The following is a 23,582-nucleotide window of genomic DNA, read 5'->3' on the forward strand; positions in this document are numbered from 1 at the left end:
TCAAGGGTGGGGAATCCTGACCCAGAGGAGGACAAGAGACTCGGCTGAACGTCCAGGAAGTCTGCTGCCCTGGCACTTACAAGAGAAGAAGGAGGATCCTCCTGGGGTTCCCTGAGTTCAGCTCACCTGCCCCAGTTTCCTGTGTTTTAAAGGCAGTTGTGTCACCAGGCAGAAAAGGCCTGATCCCAGGGACAGAGCACAGGGTTAAGATAGGGCACTGCACAGCCATTAGGCCGCAAACCGGGCACCAAGGCCTGTGGGCCAGTAACTCTTCTCTCCTGCACTATGGTGCTCAGTCCAGTGGCTTCTTGGTCTTCTGTTCTCAGTCCACAGCGTCATCTGGTATGTCAGCATTTCACACAAAAGGACCTGTGTAGGTGGTTGGGAGAGGAGCCCCTAGCCCAGCTGGGGCTAGGTCTCTTCTTCAGGAGGCAGCTTAGCTATTAATTTCTTCATGGGGCTTGCCCTGGTTGGGGAGAGCGCTTACAAACTCCTCCATGCCTAAATGACCTCACTGAGGCCTTGGTCTATCTCATCTGCCCTCTCCCTGGTCCTCTGGGGCTAGCCCCTTCCTGCATGGCTTTAGCTGGAAAGCACCCTAAATGGCAGCCTACCAGGCTGGGCAATGAAATTCAACCCTGAGGCTAACAATGTCAGGAGTGGGGGCAGTCATCTGGGGATTAAGGCTGCCTCGGCTCTTGAGAGGCAGATGGTGAGGGAAGTGGCAGCCTGGTAGAGATAGCCCAGGGATGGTAGTGCAGGAAGGGCCCTTCAGGAACATAGGCAGGAGGGCTCTAAGGAGGGTCTGGCCCAGGAGGGAGCTATGAAAGGACAGAGACCTAGGCGTGAGGGGCCACAGGAGAAGAGATGGGGCCTGTGTCTTCAGAGCACATAGGCCTCACTGTGTCACTGCAGGGGCCAGGACTGACAAGCACTAGCCCAACTAGTGTGCTCCTGAGCATGAAATGGTGTGGTGGGGACACAAGGTGACAGAACTTGCAGAGAGAAGTATATGCAACACTTGGGGGTCCTCCATACCTCACTGAGCTGTGCTGGGAGTGGTTTTCTTGAGGCTGAAGTTGGTCCAGTTCACAGCAACTTTCTGACGAGTTTGCTTTGCAGAATCCAAACAGAACCTGTTAGGTTTGACAGACACCAGGAAAGCACAATCAGAGGATCCCCCTTTCCTTGCTGGACCCCATTTCTAGTCCCATGTGTCTTAGTCACTAAAGGAACCAAGTCAGCTCTGTACAACCCCTCTGGTTCTAGAGTATTGCGGCCTAGCAGGTTACGAGAGCTTTCCTGACCTTCTGGACAGGGTGCCCGCGAGCCCATGAACAGTGTATGAAGAGAGTAACACTGCCTTGGGATACAGGTTAGCCCCTCACGCTGTATCTTACTCTGGCTACACTGGGCTGCCTCCTGCTCCCCTTGGTACTGGGTGTTGCTTTCAGCCTCAAACCTCTGTACCTACTAGCTCTGCTGTCACAAAGGGCCTGCTTGACCTGGCCCACTCATCCTTACTTCTCCGGTCTCAGCCTGGTTCCCATCTCTTCTGGGAGCACTGCCCACCCCTGAATCTCAGCTTGGTCTGCAACCCCACATCCTTACTCCTCCAACAGCACTTAAAGCTGGACTGTGTGTTTAGGCTTTCTCTCTCCATCTAGACTGCATCTGATTTGCCTCCAGCCCAGAACTCAGCCCAGGCAGAGGAGAGAAAGTGCAAATGAATATACAAAGTAAATAAAACTGGAGAAAGTCCTGGTTCTTGGGGCCTGAAGTGCCTCCTCCTCCCTGTCCCTTACACCTTCCCAGATGCCTTTTCCTGCCACGTGGCCACCTGGGTTCCAGCAGATAGACTGGTGGGAGTGAGCCTGGCGAGGCTCTCTCTCTGAGGGTGTCAGGGTGAGGGTGGGTGTTAAGGCATCCCCACACCTACCTCTTGAAGTACTCCACCTCCCGGTCAGTCTCATCCATCTCCACCCCATCCATGTCCTTGGGCAGGAACACATCGTCTAGGAAGACACAGCCAGGAGGGCTCAGTGCCCACGGCCAGGCCTCTGGGGTCATGCTCTCGGGGCAGCACTGCCCAGACGCGAGGACTACCCTCCACCCTGTGGCCTGGCTGGGTGTGGGGGGGTCAACCACTCAGTTCCTGGTGCACTCACCCAAGGAGGCGGCCGTCTTCTCCTGCTTGTTGCGGCTCCGGCGGCTGCGGCCCTTGCCCTGTGGCAAGCTCTGTGGCCTTGCTAGGCCTGGGGGCTGCACAGACTCCTGCTCCAGAGGCCGTGCTTTGGCCTCACCTGGCCAGTTTCGCCAGGAGCTGCCCTTCTCGTCGGCTTTGGGGCTGCCAGCCCAGCCTGGTCCCGGTTGGCTTCCCCGGCTCCCCTCTCCAGCCTCGGCAAAGCTGCCCACTTTGGGAGGCTCCGGGGCCTTGCCTGGCTGCTTGGAGCTGGGGGTCTGGCCCTTGGCACTGGCAGCCTCTAGGCTGGCTGGGGACCGGGGGGCTGGGCTTGCCTCATTCTTCTTGGCCTGACTGCCCTGTCTCTTGCCCTTCCGAGGCTTCCCACTTGAGGCCACAGGCTCAGGCAGCTCCTGCTTGTAACTGGGAACCTCCTTTGGGCTTGGCTCCTCAGGGCTAGGGTTGCCTGGCTTGGGTGTCTTGACCCAGATTACCCGGGAAAGGTTGGGCACAGCGTTGAGTCTCCTCACTAGCCCATTCTCAGGGATGATACCGGGAGGGGGTCCCCTCACCTCTGTCCATGGTGGGTGAGAGCCTCTCATTTCTGTCCATGGTGGGGCCGGCTCACCTGGAACTCGTAACGTGTGGTTCTGAGAGGACCCCAAAGTCAAAGGGGATAGGTCAAGATTAATATCAGGCCGTTGCTCTGAGGAGCCATTGAGGTTTGAGGGGGATAGGCTCTGGGGCTCTGGCTCAGCAGCCCCCTCCTTAGAGAATCCATTGCTGTCCATATTGAGCTCACACACACTGAAGCTGGCACGGATAGAGTCCTTGACAGTGTTCTTGATCTCTTGTAGACGGCTGCTCAGGAAGCTGTTGACCCGATCCAGCTCCCGGTCGGGCCACTCCAAGAGCCTCTCCCTGGCAGGCCTTGGCTCCTGGCTTCCGGAAACACTACGATTCACCTGCTTTAGAGCTTCTGCTGCCAAGTGGGCCTTTTCCTTTTCCTGCCAATATAAGAAGCAGTTTCAGCTAGGGCCTGGCAGCTGCTAGGCACAGTGTGACACCTGACCCATCGGCCTGGGGCCCAGCTTTGCAGCTAACTGGCTAGACGCAGGGCCTTGGCCACCCAGACCTGCTCCCCCACTCTGCAGGAGTGAGGACGAAATGCAATGAGACCGGTGCATGTTCTGGGGATGGAGACAGACCTAAAGGATAAGTTTTTATAGCTTGTTCATCAGAGTCCCAGTGTCAGTCCTAGGGCCTAAAACCACTAGGACTCAAAGGGATAAGAATGCAGCTAATTGCACCTTGCCTGCCAGGTCTGACCTTAAGCAGTTCATTCATTTCCTGAGTCTCAGTGGACTCATCTGCAAAAAGTGGAAAAAAAAATTATGGGGTGAAGACCAAAGTGGGGATGAACAAGAGAGGGAGATGGCTGCTACAGTCACTCTCCAGCTCTGCTGGTATTAGGGGCAAAAAAGGTTGGCATTATGAGAGGCCTTTCAAGAAGTAAGACGGGGGTGGTGAGACCACCATGGGAGGTCAGACACTCTGGGTGGCAGGAATGTGTGTATGGGTGCTATGGAAGAGGGAGAAATTCTGTATAAAAGCCACTTACCACTCAGCTGCCTCAAGTAATCACGGCCAGTCCTAAAGTATGCCTGATGGCCTACAATGCACAGCTACATGGGGCCCCACAAGTAAAAGCAGCCCCTCTGCCTAGGTGAGAACTGGGATGCTAGGCTCTCTCAGTCAGTATGAACAGACCTGGTTCTGGAGAATGACAGTGAAATCTGTGGACTCTGAGCCACTCCATTCCTCTACCCAACCTCCACACACCAGCAGACCAAGGAGGCCTTTAGAGGGAGATGAGAGACAGATGTCAAAAGCCTATAGGAAGGAGGTGGTGGTGTTGGGCCAGGGGTTGGAGGACTTCCACTATTTCACATATTTCTAGCTGATTTGGGAATGGAGGGGGAGGAAGAGGAAAAGGAAACTGGGGAGAGAAAAGAGGGCATGCCACCATCTCAGAGTCAACTTAAAAGAGGGTGACCCTGTGCCCCGATAGGGCTCTGCGACAGACCAATACCACCATTGTGGGACCTTGGACAAATCACTTACTCTCTCTGAACCTTACCATTCCCCTTGGTGTATCTGGGAGAAAAACTGCCCACCTATAGCTCAATGTTGCCCGGAGGACACCTGAGAGGGCATGTGTCCCCTTCCCCCAGTGCTGAAGAGGCTGTGACTTGGCACTGTGGTGCTCAAGCTGGGAAGCAGCTGGGCCTGCAGCAGTGTTTCTGGCCTTGTGCCATGGAGTTTAAGGCCATGAGCAGAGCTCTGAGGCCACATGGATGGATGAAGGACTGGACGGCCCCTCACATCACTCCTTCCCTGTACCAGCACAGCTTTTTCTCTTAGGAATGGAGGTTCCATGGAGGACTTCAATTGCAAAAAAGAGTTCTGCTGCTAAACAAAGAAGTCTGAAAACAATTAGTTAGAGGAAGTGACATGGAACCAAGCATGATTTGGTAGTGAGAGGAGAGCACAGAACACATGCTTTCTGTTAACGTGCCATGAGCCGGATCCTTTCCTCACATTGTCTCGTTTAATCCTTACAACTGCCCTTGTTGAGCCATTATCCTCAATTTGCAGATGAGGACACCTGACTTTGGCACAAATAAGGAACTGGCCCAAGTTTACACGGCTAGAAAGTGGCAGAGTTGGGACAGCACACCCAGGTGTGATCTGCAGTTCCTAGGTCTTTTAGTCCTGTTTGACGATCACTTCTTGACCAGTGATGATGAGGCCTGGGCTGGGCTCTGGGGGATTCAGCTGTGCATGAGGAGTCTGTTTGCGGACTTGAGTTGGCTGGGGGAGACGGGCGTGTAAATAGGCTGTTCAATTCGGAGTGAGAGCGTAAGTGCTACAGGGAAGGACGGACAAGATGCTCTGGGAACTCAGACTGGGCCATCAGAGGTGTTTCCCAGAGGAGACAGCAGCTCACTGGGCCCCGGAGAGTGACTGGGATCATCCTAGAGTGAAGACTAGCACTTTCTAGGCAGCAGGAACAGCAAGTGACTGGGGAACGGGCATAAATATCTTTAGGGAATGCCAACATTCACAGGGAGAACTGGTGCCCCGGTTTCTTTCAGGAGTGGTCGGGAGTGGTAGGTGGGAAGGCCAGGGAGGAGAGACTGAGAGATGAATCTGGCAAGCTAAGCAGGGGCTGAAGAGCCCTGCAGGTCAGGTTCAAGTCTGCGTTTGACGCTGAGGGCAATATTTGGCCACTGAAGGTTTTTTTAGTAGCAGCGGTAGGGTGGGGAGAAGTGGGTGGTTTGACCTATTGGGAGGTTGTGTGGTCAGGACTCAAGGACAGGTGGGGAGATGGGATGAGCCACAAAAAACAGCCACAAATACTGACGACTACTGGGGCCGCCGCCGCTTCCCTGACCACGCGTGCTCTCCATTGAGCCTTTCTGTGCATCACTGTTTCATCCCCGCAACCATCTGAGTTAGGCTCTACTGTTATTCTCATGTTGTGGATGAAGAAACTGAGGCTTAGAGGTGAAGTGATATGCCCAAGGTCATCCAGCAAGTGTGGCAGAGCCAGGTTTCAAACTGAGGTCCAATTCCAAGGCCCGCTGCTCTCGATTACCACGACGCATTCCTCCCAGGATGGCACCCTGGGTTCTGGTTCGGGCAACTTGGTGGCTGGTGGCGCCATCAACTAGACAACAGTGGAGAAGGAAGAGCAGGCCTCCTTGGAGAGAGAGAACAAGCTCAGTTTTGGATGTGCTCAGTCTGAGGACCAGGACATCTGTGAGGAGGTGCCTCGTAGCAGCAGGAGTTGTCAATGTCAAGTTCAGGGAGGAAATATGAAGACATAGTGAACCAGGAAAAACACTATCTAGATGGCTTTCTTTGCTAGGGAGAGGGCTTCAAGGGGAGAGTCAGAAGAAAGGAAGAGGGGTCCATGAAGGAGACAAAAGAGAGGTCAGAGAAGGTAAGAAATTTGGAGAACACGCATTCCCACTGTTCTTCCCTTCCGCCACCTGGCCAAGGACATGTGAGCCAAAGAGAACATGTTTGAAAAGGATAACCAATACAAAATGCCTAGTGGACAGAGAAGATGGGTTAAGAGGGTATGGTTTAGCAACAAAGATGTCACTGGTGGTTCTGTGGCGGGGAGGGAGGAAAACAGTTTGCAACGAGCTGATAGGAAAACCAGTGAACGCAGACAGCAGTTTTCAAGAAATTTGACTGGGATGGGAGGAAAGAGATAAGGTGATGGCAAGAGAGAGGCTGTATGCTCAAGGCACAAAAGAGAGCGGCACAGTGAAATGCTGATGGGAGCCAGCCTAGGAGAGGCCGGAGCCAGGGCAGGAAGCCAAGCTTAGACTGAGGTGGCGGGAAAGGACTGCACGGCCTTAAGCAGCAGGGTAACTCTTCTCTCATGACAAGAAGGAAAGTCTGCCGGTGGAATGGTACGATGTTTGAGGGAGTGCCTATTCACTGGCTTTTTTCCTTGTTGAACCAGGAAATGAGTTCATCTAACAAAAAAGAAAAGAGGGGTGGGTAAAGCCTGGAGATTGGAAAAGAATCTGGAGGTCTGACAAAGGGTCTGTGAATAGAAGTGATGAAGAACAAGTAGACCAGAGGCCTGCTAGGCAATGTGAAGGCGCAGGCAAGCAAGGGACCACACAGCCTGGGTGCCACAGACAGATATGATCCAGCACTTTCCTAGAGGTGTGGAAGGGGAGAGGCAGGAAGGGGTCAAACCCAGGACTGTGATTTTTCTGAGTGGGTGTAATAGAAGAGCAACAGGGCAAGGAAATGAGAGTATTGGTAAGACAGCAAGTGAATGATGGTCAGGGGATCTCTATGGCTTAGGAAGAGGAGAAAGGGCAAGGTGACAGCCTTCAGTGGATGAAGAGGAGTGGCCAAGAGGCTGTGGATGGCAGAGCCAGGGTCAATTTCAAAGGAGTAGGGGTTAGTACATGAGAGATAGTCACGGTCTGGAAGTGGTACAAGGGAGCAGAAAGATACTCAGCTTTTTTGGTCTCCTGAGGTGTGAGAGAATGAGCAATCTCCACTGGACGGCTCCCAGGAGAAGCTGTTTTTGGTGGACAGCCAGACTGTGGTTAAGTCTGAGAGGTAGAGGAAGAACACTGGAGAGGAGGCTGATGCATAACGGATAATGACCATGACTGCCTATCACCTGACCTTGCAACTGCCTGGTGCCATGTTGCACTCTGCCTCTAGACTGGACCAGGCAGACAGAAGTGGTGCAGCAGGTTTCTGAATGAGTGCGTGGAGTGTGATAAACGGCAGGGGAGAGACTCGTGTGAGGTACAGTACTGTGGAAGAAGTTACCTGAGGAGATCTGAGCTTGGAAGGAAGTTGCCAGGAGGCAAAGGAGGGGAGAGAAGAGTGTTACTAGCCTTACCAGCAAACGGGTAGGGATGTGTGGGCACACAGATTTATGAAAAGCACACCAGACCCGGGAACTTCAAAGTATGCCTGCTTGCTGGGACCTAACTGGAAACCACTGCCTCAAGAAGCCAGGGAAGGCTGAGAGACTGCTGTTGCCCACCGGACACTTCTGGGCAGGCAACACTGGATGGGAGAAAGTAAGTGCTGACCATTTTCTGAAGGCAGTGGTGGGACCGCTTGGATCACTACTTCAGGCTGCAGGGAAAGGGTCCTGGTTTGTCCTTTGGGCTGGAAAAAGATGTGGAATTACTGCTGCTTTCCAGAGCACTAGGGCTGTTTGACCACCCAGGACCTGGAGCTAGCTGGTTGTCACAACCAACTCTTCAGCTGCTGGGCTCCTAAGTGTGGCGCTGTGCAGATGCAGCTGGGGGCAGGCAGGTGAAGAGGTAACGAGGTGGCAGGGGATGAGCTGCCAAGCCCAGGGGCTCGCCTGGGAGCAGGGCTGCCCAGGAATAGCTTACTGGATTCTCTCCTCAGCCCTCTGAGGAGCTCCCTCAGCCCATGGGCTGGGTCACTCCCATGGCTTCAATTACATCTCCAAGCTGACAATTCCCAGCCCCACACCTCCATCTCCACTTGGAGGTCTCCTGAGAACCTCTGCGTCAACGTGCCCCAACTGAATTCCCTGTCTTCTGCCAATCCTGTCCTTGCTCAGTGAAGGGCACACCATCCTGCCAGTCACCCAGGCAAACACCTGGAAGACATCTCTGACTTCATCTCTGTTCCATCATCAGATCACCAAAGTGAGTCATGTCTGCTTCCCTTGCTCCAGACTCACCATCAATCAGCTTTCCCTGGGCCTCAGTGTCCCTTCTGGGAGGGTCATGCCTCTAGGCCACCTTCCACAGGGCCACATGGTCATGGTGGCAAACAGATCTGACGAAGTGCATCCTTTGATAAAAGCCCTGCAGTGATGCCCCCTCAGCAACAGGACCAAGTCAGAACTCTTCAGTGGGACCTATGAGGCCCTTTCTCACCTCTACTAACTGTCCTGCCTCTCCTCTATTTGAGCTTGGACTAACCTCAACTGCTGTGAATGTTCTATGCCTGCTACCAGAAGATTCTCCTGATGAAACAGAACTCACTCCCTGAAACTCAGCTCTCAAGCCAGCCTCTTGGTAAGCCATTTCCAGCGTGCCCAAGCAGGATGGGGGGGCTTCCCTCATCCCCAGGCTTGTCACATGATAACATGCTCGTCCAGTTTTGTGTCAGTCTCTCCACTGGACTGAGCTTCTCCAGGGTGAGAACTTAACTGCGTCATGCTTTGGCTCCCAGTATTTGCAGAAGTGTTTGCTGAATGAATAAATGACTGACTGACTGAAGCAAGTCCTGTGCTTTGAGGAATCCAGCAAGCAGCTTCTGAGGCCAGGACTCATCTTTCCTCCAATCACTGGCCCCAGGCTCCCTGACCCTGATGCCTCCCAAACGCATTCAGACCTTCCCAGAGCAGTGAGCTGTGCCGAAGCTTCTGGCAGCCAGCATCACTCATGCCCCACAAGTCTTGGGGGGTTGGGGCGAGGGATTCCTCAGGGAGGAGAGGCAGTAGAACTAGGCTCCCCCCCCACACCCACCTTCTTTTTCAGCTTGTGCCGGGCCCGCTTGGCGGCCCTGGCGCTGTTGGGGGCTTTGGGCTCCGTGCTGTTGATGAATTCCAGCAGCTCATCCACATCTCGGTGGTCCACGGCGGGCTCCCCAGGGATCCCGCCCAGGGCGCCCCCCTTCACGGGCAGCTCCTCTTTCCGCCTGGTCAGCCTCGAGCGGAGCTTCTCTCGGATCTCTGTATAATTCCGACTCGTCGGGGCAGCGGGTGGCTGGGGGAGGGGGAGGTGCTGATGTTACACCCTGGGCCTGGGAAGCCCGGAGCACTCCCACCCGCTGGCACCGAACATGTGACGAGAAGCGAGACAACTGTTCTTTCTACTATAGCCGCAAAGGCCAAGTGGCTTCAGCCTCCGCCAGGCCCAGAGCTGAGGCGGCGGTGGGCGGAGGGAGTGGGAGGTACGTAACAGCATTGTGAGCACACTGACTTGGGAGCCAGGAAAGCAGGTTTGAGCCCGGGCTTTGTCACTTGGAAGCTGTATGACCTTGGGCAGGTCACTGAGTCTTTGTGTGCCTCGATTTTGTCATCTCTAAAATGAGAATAATTACTTTTAGTTTAAAGGTGACTAACAATGTAATTACTTTCATTTCTTCCGTCCTCAACTGCTCTACCCTACCCGGCGGCCCTTTCCTCTTCACTTTAGGAGACTTCTGAGCTGCTTTCGCCCTCTGTCCAGAAACAGCATGTACTCTGCCCTGAGCCTCCTGCCTGGTGCCATCTGGGCTCACGGCCTGTCCCTCGCTGGCTCTCACGCTTGGGGGACGGAGAGCCTTTGCTTCCATTCTGCCTTCATCACGCACAAGCGTTCGCTTCTCTGTGATTACACACGTATGCATGCTCATCAGAATCATAGCTTTCTCTCTGCCACTTCCTTTCCTTTTGCCTAAGGAAAAAAAGTCAATCTTAAGAGAAACCATGAAAAAAGCAAAGGTAGCAAGGTGTTTAAAAATCCCTACCTCACCAATGTGCTGTAAGGATCAAGTGAGCGGACACAGGCTGTGAGGACTCAAGAGGGTCCCAGTGTGGTGGTTATCCCTGTGAGCGGGGTGGGGTGGGGGGGTGGGGGGGAGGGGGGGAGGGGAGTGGGGGGGTGGGGGTGTCTCTGGGGAGAGCAGCTCCTTTGGCTCACCTTGACTGGCCCCCAGCCCTCTCTGGCCTGGGCAGGTTCACTCACCGCATTGTGGCCGAAGAACTCACAGTAGCAGCAGTCACAGAACTTTCCATCTCTCTGGTGAGTGGAGGATGAGGTGCAGGAGCTGCGCTCTGAGCTGCTGTCCTCTTCCTCACCCAGGCCCTCATCTGCTTCGCAGGGCTGGGGCAGCTGGCAGGCCAGACCACTGTGTGTAAACTTGTGTCCCTTGCACCCAGGGTCCCTGCTGATGGGGGAGAAAGACAAGCCCACAGGTGAGGGAGGGCAGGGAAGGAGCAGGCCGCAGCAGGAGCCTGGGGAAGCATCCCCACCACTGCTGTTCCGAATACCCTTCGTCTGCCTCATCCCACAAAGGCCAAGGCAGTCAGGTCATATCAGTACCTCTCACAGTAACAAAGCTAACACCCTCGCTGTCTCTCAGGCCCTGTGCCTGCACCCATTGTGTGGCCCTCTTGGAGGGTCACACAGTGGGCGTGTATACCTCTCTATGCTACTGTATATCACACTTTACTCTGATGGTCTGTTTGCCCACCTGTTTCTCAGAGCAGACTGCATTCTCTAAGGGCAGGAACTATGCCACTTCTAAATTTAGGTCCCAGTGTGGAGCATAACAACACTGTACACAGCACGTGCTCAGTAAGTAGGTATCCAAACAGATTAGTGGGCCGATGGCTACCCTGGAGCATCCGAAGGAGGCTGAGGTCAATTTCATCCTCTAAGGTTCTTCGATTGAGTCTGCCCCAGTGGGTAGAGCTGCCTTCATGTGGGGCCTTATAGTTAGGAAAGGAATTGTCCCATGTGGCCCAGACTCTAAGAGTGATTTTACTGTTTGGGTCTGATACTCTAATTAGCATTATTATTTCTAAGCGTCTCCCAAGTCCTCCAAAATAGATGTTGCTACCCCCATCCTACAGTGGAAGTAACTTTAAGAGTCCGAGTGCTTAACTGTTTTGCTCAAAGAGTGGCTAGGACTCAGCCTGTGCCTTGCAAAGCTCATGCCCTCCCATTGTACTGCTTTGCCTCTGGACTTGAGGATGCACTGGGGGCAACAAGTAATACAGCCCATTTTTTCAGGGTAAGAAAAGACCTGGGCCCACGAAGTCCCATAATTGGAGCCGGAAGAGCAAAAGCCCTGGGTTAGAAGCTGGAGTGCCCTGGGCTGGGGACAAGGGGTGGGAGCTAAGAGAAATGGCAGGGTGAGGAGCAGTGAGGCAGCTTGACTCTCAGGGCAGTCTATTGAGCAAGAAGTAGAAAACAAGGGGCAGAAACCATTATCAGTGGTACTCAGAGAAGCTGAATCCAAACTAACCATTTCTCACCCACATTAGCAAAATCAAAGCAGCCAGTGCTGCTGAAAATAAGAAGAAACTAGCACCCCAAGATTGGTGGTTACATCAATTTGGAGAGCCCTTTGGAAAGCAATTTTTCAATGTGTATTAAGAATCCTCAAAAAAGGGGCACCTGGGTGGCTCAGTGGGTTAAAGCCTCTGCCTTCAGCTCAGGTCATGATCCCAGGGTCCTGGGATCTAGCCCGCATCAGGCTCTCTGCTCAGTGGGAAGCCTGCTTCCTCCTCTCCCTCTGCCTGCCTCTCTGCCTACTTGTTATCTGTCTGTCAAATAAATAAATAAAAATCTTAAAAAAAAAAAAATCCTCAAAAAAGACATTTTGACATCCTTTAAACTAAGAACTTCTTTCTTTCTGAAGGACCTATTCCAAGGAGAAAAAAACACAAAAGAGGAAAAAGCTTTAAGCAAAGCCATCTTTAGAGAGATTATTTACAATGTTAAAATACTGGTGACTTAAATCATCAGCAACTGGAAAACAGTGAAGTATACTATGAAGAATATTCTCTAGCCTTCAGCTGAGGCCAAGAAGACCACATAGGAACCAAACAAGGAAAGCTGAGTGAAACAGGACAACTAAAAGCTGCACACTTTATAGACACCACCACCGTGTGGGAAAGACCTGTAAGTAAAACTGCCAGCACTGGTGGTACTGGGGTGGTGGGATTATACAATAAGAAAATACAAATGCGTACTAAACAAAGATCTGATTTATAATACAAAAATACACACTTATCTTCTCCAAAGAATTTTATCTTCCACATCTCCATTACTATAAACTTCCTCAGTACTCAGAGTTACTTCAGGGAATCCTTAAGCCTGTACTTCCGAACTCAAATACAGATTTGGGTGCAAGGACGTTTATTACAGCCTTGTTTTTAGTGGCTAAAAACTAGAAATGCCCAGGGGTGCCTGGGTGGCTCAGTGGTTAAGCGTCTGCCTTTGGTTCAGGTCATGATCCCCAGGGTCCTGGGATTGAGCCCTGTGTTGTGTCGGGGCACCCTGCTCAGTGGGGAGCCTCCTTCTCCTTCTGCCTGCCACTCTGCGTCCTTGTACTCACGCTGTCAAATGAATAAATAAAATCTTAGAAACAAAAACCAGAATGCCCCAATGTCCAGAAATAGGGAAATGATAAATTATGCTTAGAGGTATACAGTAAGACATTTTGTGGTCACTTGAAAGTTTTTTGAAGAATCTTAACTGGGGAAATGATCTATAATGTCAAAAAAGAACTACACAACAATGTATAAACATGGACCTAATTTATATACAGAGACATCAGAAGAAAAATATACTGCAGTATTAGAAACTGGGGCACCTGGGTGGCCCAGTGGGTTGGGGCTTCTGCCTTCGGTTTGGGTCATGATCTCAGGGTCCTGGGATCGACACCCGCATTGGGCTCTCTGCTCATCGGGGAGCCTGCTTCCCTCTCACTCTCTGCCTGCCTCTCTGCCTACTTGTGATCTCTCTCTTCTGTCAAATAAATAAATAAACTCTTAAAAAAAGAAAAAAAAGAAGTTGATCATTCGTGGCACATGGGTGGCACTCAGTCAGTTAGGTGTCCAACTCTTGATTTCAGCTCAGGTCATGAGCTCAGGGTTATGAAACTGAGCCCTGTGTTGGGCTCTGAGCTCACCGGGGAGTCTGCCTATGGATTTTCTTTCTCTCCCTCTGCCCCTCACCCTGCTCATGCACATGTGCTCTCTCTCTCTCTCAAAATAAATAAATAAACCATAAAAAAAAAGTTTGGGGCGCATGGGTGGCTCAGGTTGAGCCTCTGCCTTCAGCTCAGGTCATGATCTCAGGGTCATGACTTGAGCTGAAGGCAGAGGCTTAACCTGGGATCAAGCCCTGCATCGGGCTCTCTGCTCAGCAGGGAGCCTGCTTCCTCCTCTCTCTGCCTGCCTCTCTGCCTACTTGTGATCTCTGTCAAATAAATAAATAAAAATCTTTAAAAAAAAGTTTATTGTTAGGTTGTGAGGAAATTTTTTCTTCATTAGACATCTCTGAATTTTTCCAAGTTTTTATTTTTTAAAAGATTTTATTTATCATTCGACAGAGAGAGACACAGCGAGAGAGGGAACACAAGCAGGGGGAGTGGGAGAGGGAGAAGCAGGCTTCCTTGCCGAGCAGGAAGCCTGATGCAGGGCTTGATCCCAGGACCTTGGGATCATGACCAGAAACAAAGGCAGACGCTTAATAACTGAGCCACCAAAGCGCCCCTCCAAGTTTTTAAAAAAACAATAAACACCTACTTCTGATTGTAAAAACTATACAAAAGACACAGAGTCTACCCTTTTTTTATTTTCTAAGATTTACTTCTCTATCCTAGAGAGAGCATGAGCCGGGGAGGGGGATAGCTTTGTAAAGTTTCTCAACTCAAGGCTGAAATTGGCAGGGAGTATGCCCTTCGTGCCACTCACTTACCTGTGAGTGCTAGGGAGCTGCTGAGAGCTGGGAGGTGGGAGGAGAGGCCCGCTGCAGTGCCCGCTGCAGTGCCCGCTACAGGGGTGGCTGCACCCCGAGAATGGTGGAGGCATCTTCAGGAGCGGCATGCTGGTGGAGGGCAGGTGGGGGGTCTGACATACCCCTGGGGTGTGGGGGGCGGCAGCAGCGGCAACAGGGCATTCTGAAGCCTGGGCAGGGAAAGGCGCTGCCGGGGTGGCAGGCAGCAGGTGTGGGTGGGGTGGTGAGCCGAAGGATCCGGGGTGATTCGGGATCAGCGATGCTGGCTGGGGGTGGTGGCCGGTGGGGCTGTTAGGTGGAGCAGTGAGGTCTGAGTGCCGGTGGTGCTCCGAGATAGAGAAGACCTCACCTGTGGATGGATGGGGAAGAAGGAGGTCAGAGAGAGAGCCAAGACCCTAGAAAGGAAAGCCCAAGGGCTCATTGTCACAACATCCTGCTTCCTGTGACCAGAGGGTACCTGTCTGGGGACAGCCTCTCAGCACAGTGAACCATGTGAACTTTTGGAAAGTCTAGCAGTATCTTGGGCTGGAGAGTTTTCCCTGCAGGGAGCAACTTGGTTGGACAGGCTTGAGGAGCCCAGATCTGAGAGAAGGACCCAGGAATGCCCGCCCCATGGAAGGCCACAACACCTCTGCTGTGAAACAAGTAGGGTATATGTGTCCTGTCTCTTGGGGTCTCTCTAGGGGTCTCTCCAGGACTTGCGTGCTTGTAAGCATTCCTCGGGCCCAGAAAAGGGTCTAGAGAAGCCAGTGGAGCCACAGGCCAAAGCTCTGCCTCTGGGCCATGAGGACTGAGGCAGCCAGGGTATGCCAGACTCTGGGGTGGCCCAATATCAGAGAAGTACGAAAAGGCTTTGCTGAGTCTTCTTTGGCTTATGGATCAAAATAAATGGAATTCTATTCAACTCCCACAATTCTGGGAGTAGCATCCCTTTGGAGAACTCAGGCCCTCAATTTTGTTATTCTTCTTCTTCTGTATTTTAATTCCAATATAGTTAACATGGAGTGTTACACTCATCTCAAGCCCTCAATTTAGAAATGGACACTAATGAATATTTACATAGTACCTCAATAACCCAAGAATTTTTCTTTGGGTATCTAAAGGTTAACTCAGAGTATAAAGAAAGCTTATATAAACGTGACCTTGGCAAATAATTCTGGCAGTCTGCACCAGCAACTTCTTGTGCTTTTACATGTGTCCCTTAGGTGGAGAAAAGGAGTTCTGGGAAGACAAAGCACCTGGGTCCTCTGTGCTGCTGCAGGGGACAGGTGTTAGGTGGCTGATGTCCAAACTCCCTAAGGACACTCCCAGACTCCACTTTCTGTTCAGCCAGTGTTTACCACGTCCTCTCCTGAATCTGAAGGGAAAGCTGTCAGAGCCAATGACAATATTTTTCAACTTCAGAGTTCTGGGGAAAGGAGTGTCATGGAGACAGCCAAGGGCTAGGTATCCCCTGCTTCCATCAGAACAGATCCTTTTTTACTTATTTTAATAACTGACCTGGTTTGTCTAACAAAGTGGTTAGAAAAACATAGCTCTCTACATTTATGCGGCCTGGCTCTCTCCCGAGCTCAGAGACTCACCAGGGATGGTAGAAGGACTCCCGAGTGAGCTACCCGGCACGGCCCCACTGGAGTGCGGAGAGTTCCAGAGGCCCGAGAGCTTATGTGCTGACAGGAAGGAGCTGGGATCCCAGTCCCCTGAGTTCCCATGGCAGGAGGAGGAGGACGAGGACGATGAAGAGGAGGACGAAGAGGAATGAGAGTCACCCCCACAAGACTGTGATTTGCAGGATGTGTGTGACAAGGAGATCTGGAGAAGGGGGAAGAAAAAGGCTCATGGTAAAACAGCAAACATCAGAGCCAACCCTCTGCTGCCTTAACTTACTCAGGAGCACCTCCTCCTCCAAGCCCTGTGCCATGGCCAAAGTACAATTCCCACAACACCAGGTGCAAGGGCAAGGCCTTTGCTGGGGGAGGAGCAGTGATGCTCCCAGTAAAGTGGAGTGTGTGGATAGTGTTGAGAGAGACTACAGTAGAGATACAGACTGCCTGTCAACTGTGGGCCTTTAGGGAGTCCTGAGAGCTGCCAAGGAGAGGAAGTGTCTTTAAGTCCAAAGTCGTAAGCTGACACGATCCTGGGTAAGAGAGGGACTGCGGGGGAAGGAGAAACAAGAAAATTCTGACTGTTGTGATTCAGGAGATGCCACTTAGATGGCTCCTGGGCATCTCAGAGGCTTTCTAACTGAGGCACATGGTGGACCCTCAAACCAACCTTTGCCATCCTTGTCATACCGGTTGGCTTTCAAGCTGTCACAGGGCTGAAGGCAGCACGGTGACACAGAAGGGGCAGAATCTCCATTGACAGTACCTACAAGCAGGCCCTCACACCACAAAAGCTCCCTCAGGGCCGAGGGGGCTGCCTGCAGCCTCTCCGTTCTTGCCCCAATTGTGAGCCCAAGCTGCTACTGCTGTCTGGAAACGGCCCAACAGCCCCTCAGGGCCTGGGTGCAGGGGCTGCTGGAGGAGAGCCACCTGAGAGGGCAGAGAAGGAATAGCTCAACAGCCTGATCTCTCTGGGCAGGGTGCCCTCCTGCATTCAGGGACCCCCTTCTCAACCGTTACCTACCGCCACTGCATGCTCTCGACCTGTCTGCCTTTCATCTTCCTCCATGCTCTTTCGGCAACTCTGGCAGACCCACAGAGGCATCTCGCCTAGGAGATTCTTGACAAGCTTTGGCATGAAGTCAGGGGGCAGCTTCTCACCCTGCAACACCAGTCCATTTTGGGAAGGGCCTTCTTCCCAGCCTTTGCGTTCCCGATGACATAGCAGGCAGCAAGTCTGCACAGACTGGGTGGAGGTGGGGGGAACCTGTCCAACAGACAGAAACAGGGTTTCCCAGGAGGGGAAAGGCTCTGCTTAGAAATAATATTAACCATACTAATAACTTTACTTATTACGTGCCAGGCACTGGGTTAGGCACTTTCTATACATAATTTTAGTCCTTGTAATAGCTCTGCAAACTAGGGGTTACTCCTTTTTCTTTTCTTTAAAGACGAAAGAACAGATTTTGAGAAGTTAAGTAACTTGCCCAAGAATATAGAGCTAGTGAGTGGCTGAATTAGGAGTTGAACTCCTAAGTGAGCTACTCCTAAGTGACTTCAAAGCTCATGCTCAAATGCCCTGATATCTCCAAATCTTGAAGGTTAAAGAAAAGTCCCCTTCCTTCTCTGGTATGTCAGGGAGAGGCCACAAATCTTGGGCTGTCTTTGCAGTCCACAGACCAATCCCCACCTGGGGGTTGGGAAGATCCTTTCAGTTAATGTTGAGTTTGAGAGAACGTGTGGCTTTCCTGAAAGCTGCAGAATTCCATTAGGAGCACAGCAGCGTTTTGGAGGAATGGTTTGCAGAGCTAATCAGAAAGAATTAATTCAACGTAAAACTGAGGCGGAGAAAAGGTAAAGCAGACCCTGGTGCTTCTGAGAGGCAGTGAGGCATGGTGAAAAGAACCTGGGCTTTGGGGGTCAGACTGACCTGCATTCTAATGCCTGACCGAGCACACGTTAGCTGGGTGATCTTGAGCAAGTTATTTAACTTTCTGAACTCCAACTTCCTACCTACCTTGCAGAGTTGATGTGAGACTCAATGCATAAAAGGAGAAAGTGCCTAGCCCCGAGCATGCTCAAAGCATAGTCCCAATACACAGTAATTATTATTTGGACTTTTTTTCCTTTTAGGACAAATGGCATAGAAATATAAGTCTATAGGCTTTTATGTCATATTGAGGGGTACTGATTGGGAGACTGATTACATTTAATGACCCCAATTAGTGGCTTTCTTATATTCTGCAGCTTCGGAAAGCTCCTATGCTCACTTCTATACCACCAACACCACTGCTTCCAGGGCTATTCTGCAACTTTGTAGAACCCTCTTTCTCTGATACTGGCACTGGTCACGTCACTTTCTTTGGCCAATGGGATGTTAGCAAATTTGCTCCCAGCTTAAGCTTTACAAGTATGTATGCATTTCTACTTGGTTCTTTGCATGGCTGCCTGCCATGAGAACATGACCGGGCTAGCTGCTGGAGTGATGTGAGAGATGTGTGGAGAAATCTGAGTCTTCCTTGCTGATTGGCCAGCGGATCAGGTACATGAGTGCGCCCAGCTGAGATCAGCCAAGCTGGCCCTGATCGACAGAAACACCCAGTCAACCCAGAGACTCATGAGAAATAATAAATGGTGCTGTTCTAAGCCATTAAGTTTTGGGGTGGTTTGTTACATGCAATAGTTATATTAACTGATATATATACCTTCCAAACTTACCCACCACTAGGTAACAGGTGTTTGCAGAGGCCTAAGCAAAGGAATAAGGGAATCATCCTCATCCTACCAAGAAAATAAATGCCATCATCTTTCTCAAATAAAATCACCTTCTCACAATAAATTGGCATCAAGGTATCCTTAAATCTGTAATGTTACAATTACACTGCCCTCGGTCTCTGGTTTCTAGAAAAAGAAAGGAACCAAATAGCAGTACCAGGAACATAATGAAACATCTGGGGAAGAACAAGGATGTTGGAAAAGAGTAACAGAGAGAGAGAAATCTTAAACGTGGAACCTATGTGAGACACTGCCTAAAAGGTTTCTGTCAAGGGAACATTTCAGTGGACAAGACAGCTGTTGAACTGCAGCTGTAAAAGGATACAGCTTCTAACCCACTGCTGGTATCTCATGGAAGGGCGGGAAACTGATGGAGAAGGACAGTACTGGGAGAAGTCAGGCAAAGGGGGCATTTTTGAGAAGTGTTCCCAGGAAACTTTTCATAGCTGTAAGATGCCATAGCAACTCCAGAGGGAGGAGGTGAGGCCAACACCCAAGTCCCTTTCCCTGTGCTAATGGTGACCACAGTCTTAAGGAAAACACCAGGATGTACAGTTTTACTACAACAGAGTTTCATTTCATTTGGGTATTAGGTTCTAAAGTTACTACATAGGAGGAAAATCTTGTCTGAGTAAAATTATTCTGAAATTCTCTGTATAGCCTGTGATGTAGAGTATATATATTCTGGGCACAAACAAGATAACAACTGTAAAACACATATGGCAATGTTCAATAAGTAGGGTTTTTTTTTTCCTCTTTTAAAAGCATATACAGAATTCTTACAAGTTAAATGTGTGATCAGTGTGACTGTACCTAGTGCCAAAGTACTTGTGGGAGGCACTGGACGCAGGGGAATTAAAACTGGCTTTGGCACTTATCTTGGGTCTCCACCACTTACCAGCTGTAGGATGCTGGGCAAGTTCTAGTCTCTGTCTCTTCATCTGTAAAATGGGATTAAGTCCTAACTTGTATGGTTGGCTGTGAACATTGAATGGACAAAGCACCTAGTCCAGTACCTGGCCCATTAATACACTGCCTCAACATTGGATACTAATTAAGAATATGACAGGAGTGATGGGAAACACTTAAATTCAGGACCAGGCTTGAAAAATATAGAAAATACAGTCACAGTATTTTATAAGAATGTAAACATCTTTCATGTGGAATGAATTTAAGGTGACTTAGACATCTTAATCTCCGTCCTCTACCCCATAGTCATTCTTTAAGTTCCCCAAATATTCTCTATATTCTCCTACCCCTACCCCATGCCTTTGCTGAAGGGGATCCTCTGCTTCAAACTCCCTTCCTTCCCAACTTCACCAGTAAGTAGCTAGGCAGGGCTTAAACCCAACCCCATCAAAGCCTTCGCAGAGAGTCCCTCTTGTAATTCCTCTCCCCTCCCCATATCTGCATAGCACATTATGCCTTGCTTACAGAATCTGTGCCTTCTACTTCATTTCTTTACCTGCATTTCCTGTCCCTTCTATTACGTTGCGCTCCTAGAGGGCAAGTATCAGGTCTGATTCTTGTCTGGATCTCTCACTGTAGCACAGGGCCTGGGCTCAGCTAGGCAAATAATGGCTAAATCAGATTTGTTAAGTATCACTATGGCAATATACCTTAGCAAGACACTGCTTGAAATTTTGTAATTTTTGATTCTCAGAGAGAGAAAGGCCATCTTCCCATCCTGGACCTTCACCTGAATGGTTCCAATCTCAAGCATGGAAGAGTTGAAGATCACATTCCCTGGGGATTACAATGAGATGGCCTCATTCATGGAAATAATGTGGCTCTTCCTAGAGCCAAACTGGTCCACATAATAAATGAGGTTAGCCATCAATGGAAATAAATTTACAGGACAAGCTGTCTTTCCAGTTAAAGGAAAAAAACACCAGGCCTGGCAAGCTAATTAGGTCCTAACTGAAGCCCGGATGATACCACCTCACACTGCATAAGGTTGCCCAGAGAATTAAGTGACATTAGAGATGCAAAGGTTAGTCCAAGGATTCCATGCAACAGACACTCAATCTATTACCTTGGTCCTCTGGCCATTCTGTTCTTAATAAAAAGCTACAATGGAATCTAGTTACTCATGGTCCTGAGTTTGATATACCTGAGTTTTTCCTTCTGGGCCAGGCAATTCTTGGGGCTACCCGCAAAGCTGTTTTAACCCTAAGCCTTAGTGCCTGCCTGGTGGGTCCTGGGGACTTTTTTCTCTGAGATTTTCTTTTCTTCTGCCACAGAATGGTAAGAATCCTGAAACTGGAGATGTTATATGCAGCCCTACTACCAGTGTTTCTGCAAATTTTTCCTTTGGCAGAGAAAAGCTCTTGGTTCAGAATTCCCTTTGAATGCAATCTCCTGCCATTTTTCAAATTCCTGGCAATCATGATCTCTTATGCCTCAAAGTCAACTCAGACTTTCAACTAGCTGTTCTCAAGCTGCATTTTTAACATCAGGCACAGTATTCCCACACAAGAACATGAATAATAAATATTTATCAAATGAATGAAACACCCAACCATTTTTCTTCATCACAAAGTCTAGGGAACTGATCCTTAAACCCAATAGCCTCAGGAAGCAATTATTCCTTCTCACTGCAGTTTAAATTTCAGAGCCTCTCCAGATAAATGTCTAGTTCTAGGTAAAAAATTTGGGGGGAGGGAGAGACAGCAAGGAAAGAGTCTAGGGGTTTTCTAGATTTGGGATCTGCTCAAAAAATCTCCAACATTAAATTCTGCTTCACTCCAGGCAAAACCAGCATCTCTGAAAGTGTAGGGTTACTCATACAAGGGATCCATGTTTTAGCATGCACATCCCCAGGGCAGTCAAGGAGCCAGGTGAACCCTAGACTGTGGCCACTCCCAGCCCAGGGGGGTGGCCTGTGCAGTCATTACAATCATTATCTCTGCTCCCTCTCTTGACCAGGCCCCAACCTTTTCTGTCTTGGCCTGAGAAACATTATGCTGTGATAATCTAGATTTTCCTGGAGAAGAGTGGTTAAAATCAAAGGAAAAGGAAGCCTATTTTTCTCACGGAACATCATTTTTACTTGAAAGAATGACTGACAAGTGGGTTATTCAGACTTGGAAACTGCCAGTCATTTTCTCAAAAAATGAACAAAATGAGCCTGTCACTTCAAGGAAAACAAACTTCTTATTTGTGGCCAATGACAAAATTCAAGCTTTCAGGCAAAAATCAGAATTCTGGAAATTTGGATATTAGAATTTTGTATCCATCATCATGAACTTAACAGCTTCCCAATACTTAAAGACTTTTCTGGTAAAAAATGACAGTGATATTAACAAATATATTCTTTTGACACTGTAAAATGAAATGGAAAAACATTTGGAAGAGCCACATAACTCAGTGAGCCTATTTTCCAAATGAGCAAAGCATCATGTTTTAGAATCATGCACTGGTAAAAAAAAAAAAAAAAAAAAAAAAAAAAAAAAAAATCCCTTCAAGGTGCTAGATAAACCGACAAATTTCTATAAAGACTTCATTGATATGGTCTCAGATTCCATATTGCAAAGATCAGCAATCACCTGAAAAGACTATTAAAATACTCCTTCCATTTCCAACTACATTATCTATTTGGGGCTAGATTTTTAAAATATACTTCAAAACAATGTACTGCAACAGATGGGATACAGAAACATATATGAGCATCAGCTTCTTTTTATTAAGCCAGACAAGGAAATTTGCAAAAATGAAAATGAGACCATTCTTCTATTTTTTTTGGAAAATGTATTTTTCATTAAAAAAATATTCATGTTAACATGATAGACTTAATATTGTTATTCTTAAAAAAATTAGTTAAAATATTTTTAAGCTTTCTCAGTTTTAATACTTAATTTGGTAAGTACCAATAGATAAAACAAACAAAAGAAAGTCCTTTTGGGTCCCCAGTAATTTTTAGGAGTGTAAAAGGGCCTCAGACCAAACACTTTGAGAACTGCTAATGTAAAGCCTCTAAAGGCTCCTGTCATCTGGCGGGTGCACACTGAGTAACAGTCACTACGAAGAATGATAGCGTTTCTGGCACATCTGGATAGCTCTTTGGGAGCATGAATAAATTTTCCATTTCACCTTTCTGTCCACAATTTGGGAATTGCTGGGGAATAATCCAGGTCACCAGAACAGGCAGCTATCAAGGTCTGCTCTGAAGGTGGATCTAATATCCAGCACTAAACCTGCTCTCATTCCTCTCATGGAGTCCTTTTAACCCCAAGAGTTTGTGTACATTTGCAGAGGATTCCCCCAAGACGTGTGCTGTATCTAACCAGTGGCCCTGCAATAGCTTCCAAGTTCTATTCTGAAATGATCCCATTAGAGCACTCTATTCTCAAGGCACCCAACTCCAAGAGCATCCCTGTCACCAAGGCAGACAGAGGACAACAGAAGCAGCCAAAATTTCCTTCTAGAAGCAGAGAAAAATGACTAATCCCTAGCCTAGCAAAGCTCATCAGCCCAGTCATTGCCATTTACTTTTCCATTCACCCATTCCTTCCCTCATTCAATGAACATGCTCAGATCCCATTCTCATTGTACTAGGTGCTGGGAAACATCAAATGATACAGAATCCCTGCCTAAGAACACATGCTTAAACCAGGCAGGTTCTTGCATGGGGTTGTCAATACTCCCAAACGCCCAGATGCTTCATTTTGGAGAATCAAGCAGGAACACAAATTACAATGACACCCAATTAAAACTAACATAACAAAGTAATATACAAATGAAAACAACCGTCCAACCAGGACACTAGGCTTCTCTAGTTTATGTAAGCTTATTATGTGCCTTCTCACATACTTATCCAGTTTGAGGAACTCCTTCCTTTAGCTCCTCTTTCCTACCCTGGTCTCTCTTTAATCTCCTGGCTCCTTTCTGGTTGCACTCACTACCATGACACCTTCTGGCCCCTGCGTTTCATTTCTTGGCCCCAGGTGACCTCTCCGTGTT

At 49.3% G+C, this 23,582-nt stretch overlaps 1 protein-coding gene across 18 annotated transcripts in view; it reads right to left on the reverse strand.

Moving 5' to 3' along the window:
- FAM193B (family with sequence similarity 193 member B) overlaps positions 1–23,582 on the reverse strand; it is a 32,800-nt gene that overhangs the window by 1,806 nt on the left and 7,412 nt on the right. For 6 of the 18 annotated variants that reach the window (XR_004283863.1, XR_004283864.1, XM_032335514.1 and 3 more), the window contains 8 exons: positions 16,870–17,112; positions 15,825–16,053; positions 14,203–14,590; positions 10,456–10,657; positions 9,253–9,492; positions 2,169–3,189; positions 1,940–2,015; positions 1,039–1,136 (listed from right to left, as the gene is read on the reverse strand). Coding sequence is in view for 13 of the 18 variants with exons in the window: in XM_032335514.1 (XP_032191405.1) it covers positions 1,040–1,136; positions 1,940–2,015; positions 2,169–3,189; positions 9,253–9,492; positions 10,456–10,657; positions 14,203–14,590; positions 15,825–16,053; positions 16,870–17,112 (2,496 nt within the window). In the remaining 5 variants the exon portion in view is untranslated. Of the gene's footprint in view, positions 1–126; positions 370–1,038; positions 1,137–1,939; positions 2,016–2,168; positions 3,190–9,252; positions 9,493–10,455; positions 10,658–14,202; positions 14,591–15,479; positions 15,569–15,824; positions 16,054–16,515; positions 16,776–16,869; positions 17,113–18,563; positions 18,627–23,582 lie in introns of those variants that run through there. The other 12 variants (XR_004283867.1, XR_004283866.1, XR_004283865.1 and 9 more) reach the window with 9 other exon arrangements.

Source organism: Mustela erminea, chromosome 3, assembly GCF_009829155.1.
Source record: "Mustela erminea isolate mMusErm1 chromosome 3, mMusErm1.Pri, whole genome shotgun sequence".
Lineage (NCBI taxonomy): Eukaryota > Metazoa > Chordata > Mammalia > Carnivora > Mustelidae > Mustela > Mustela erminea.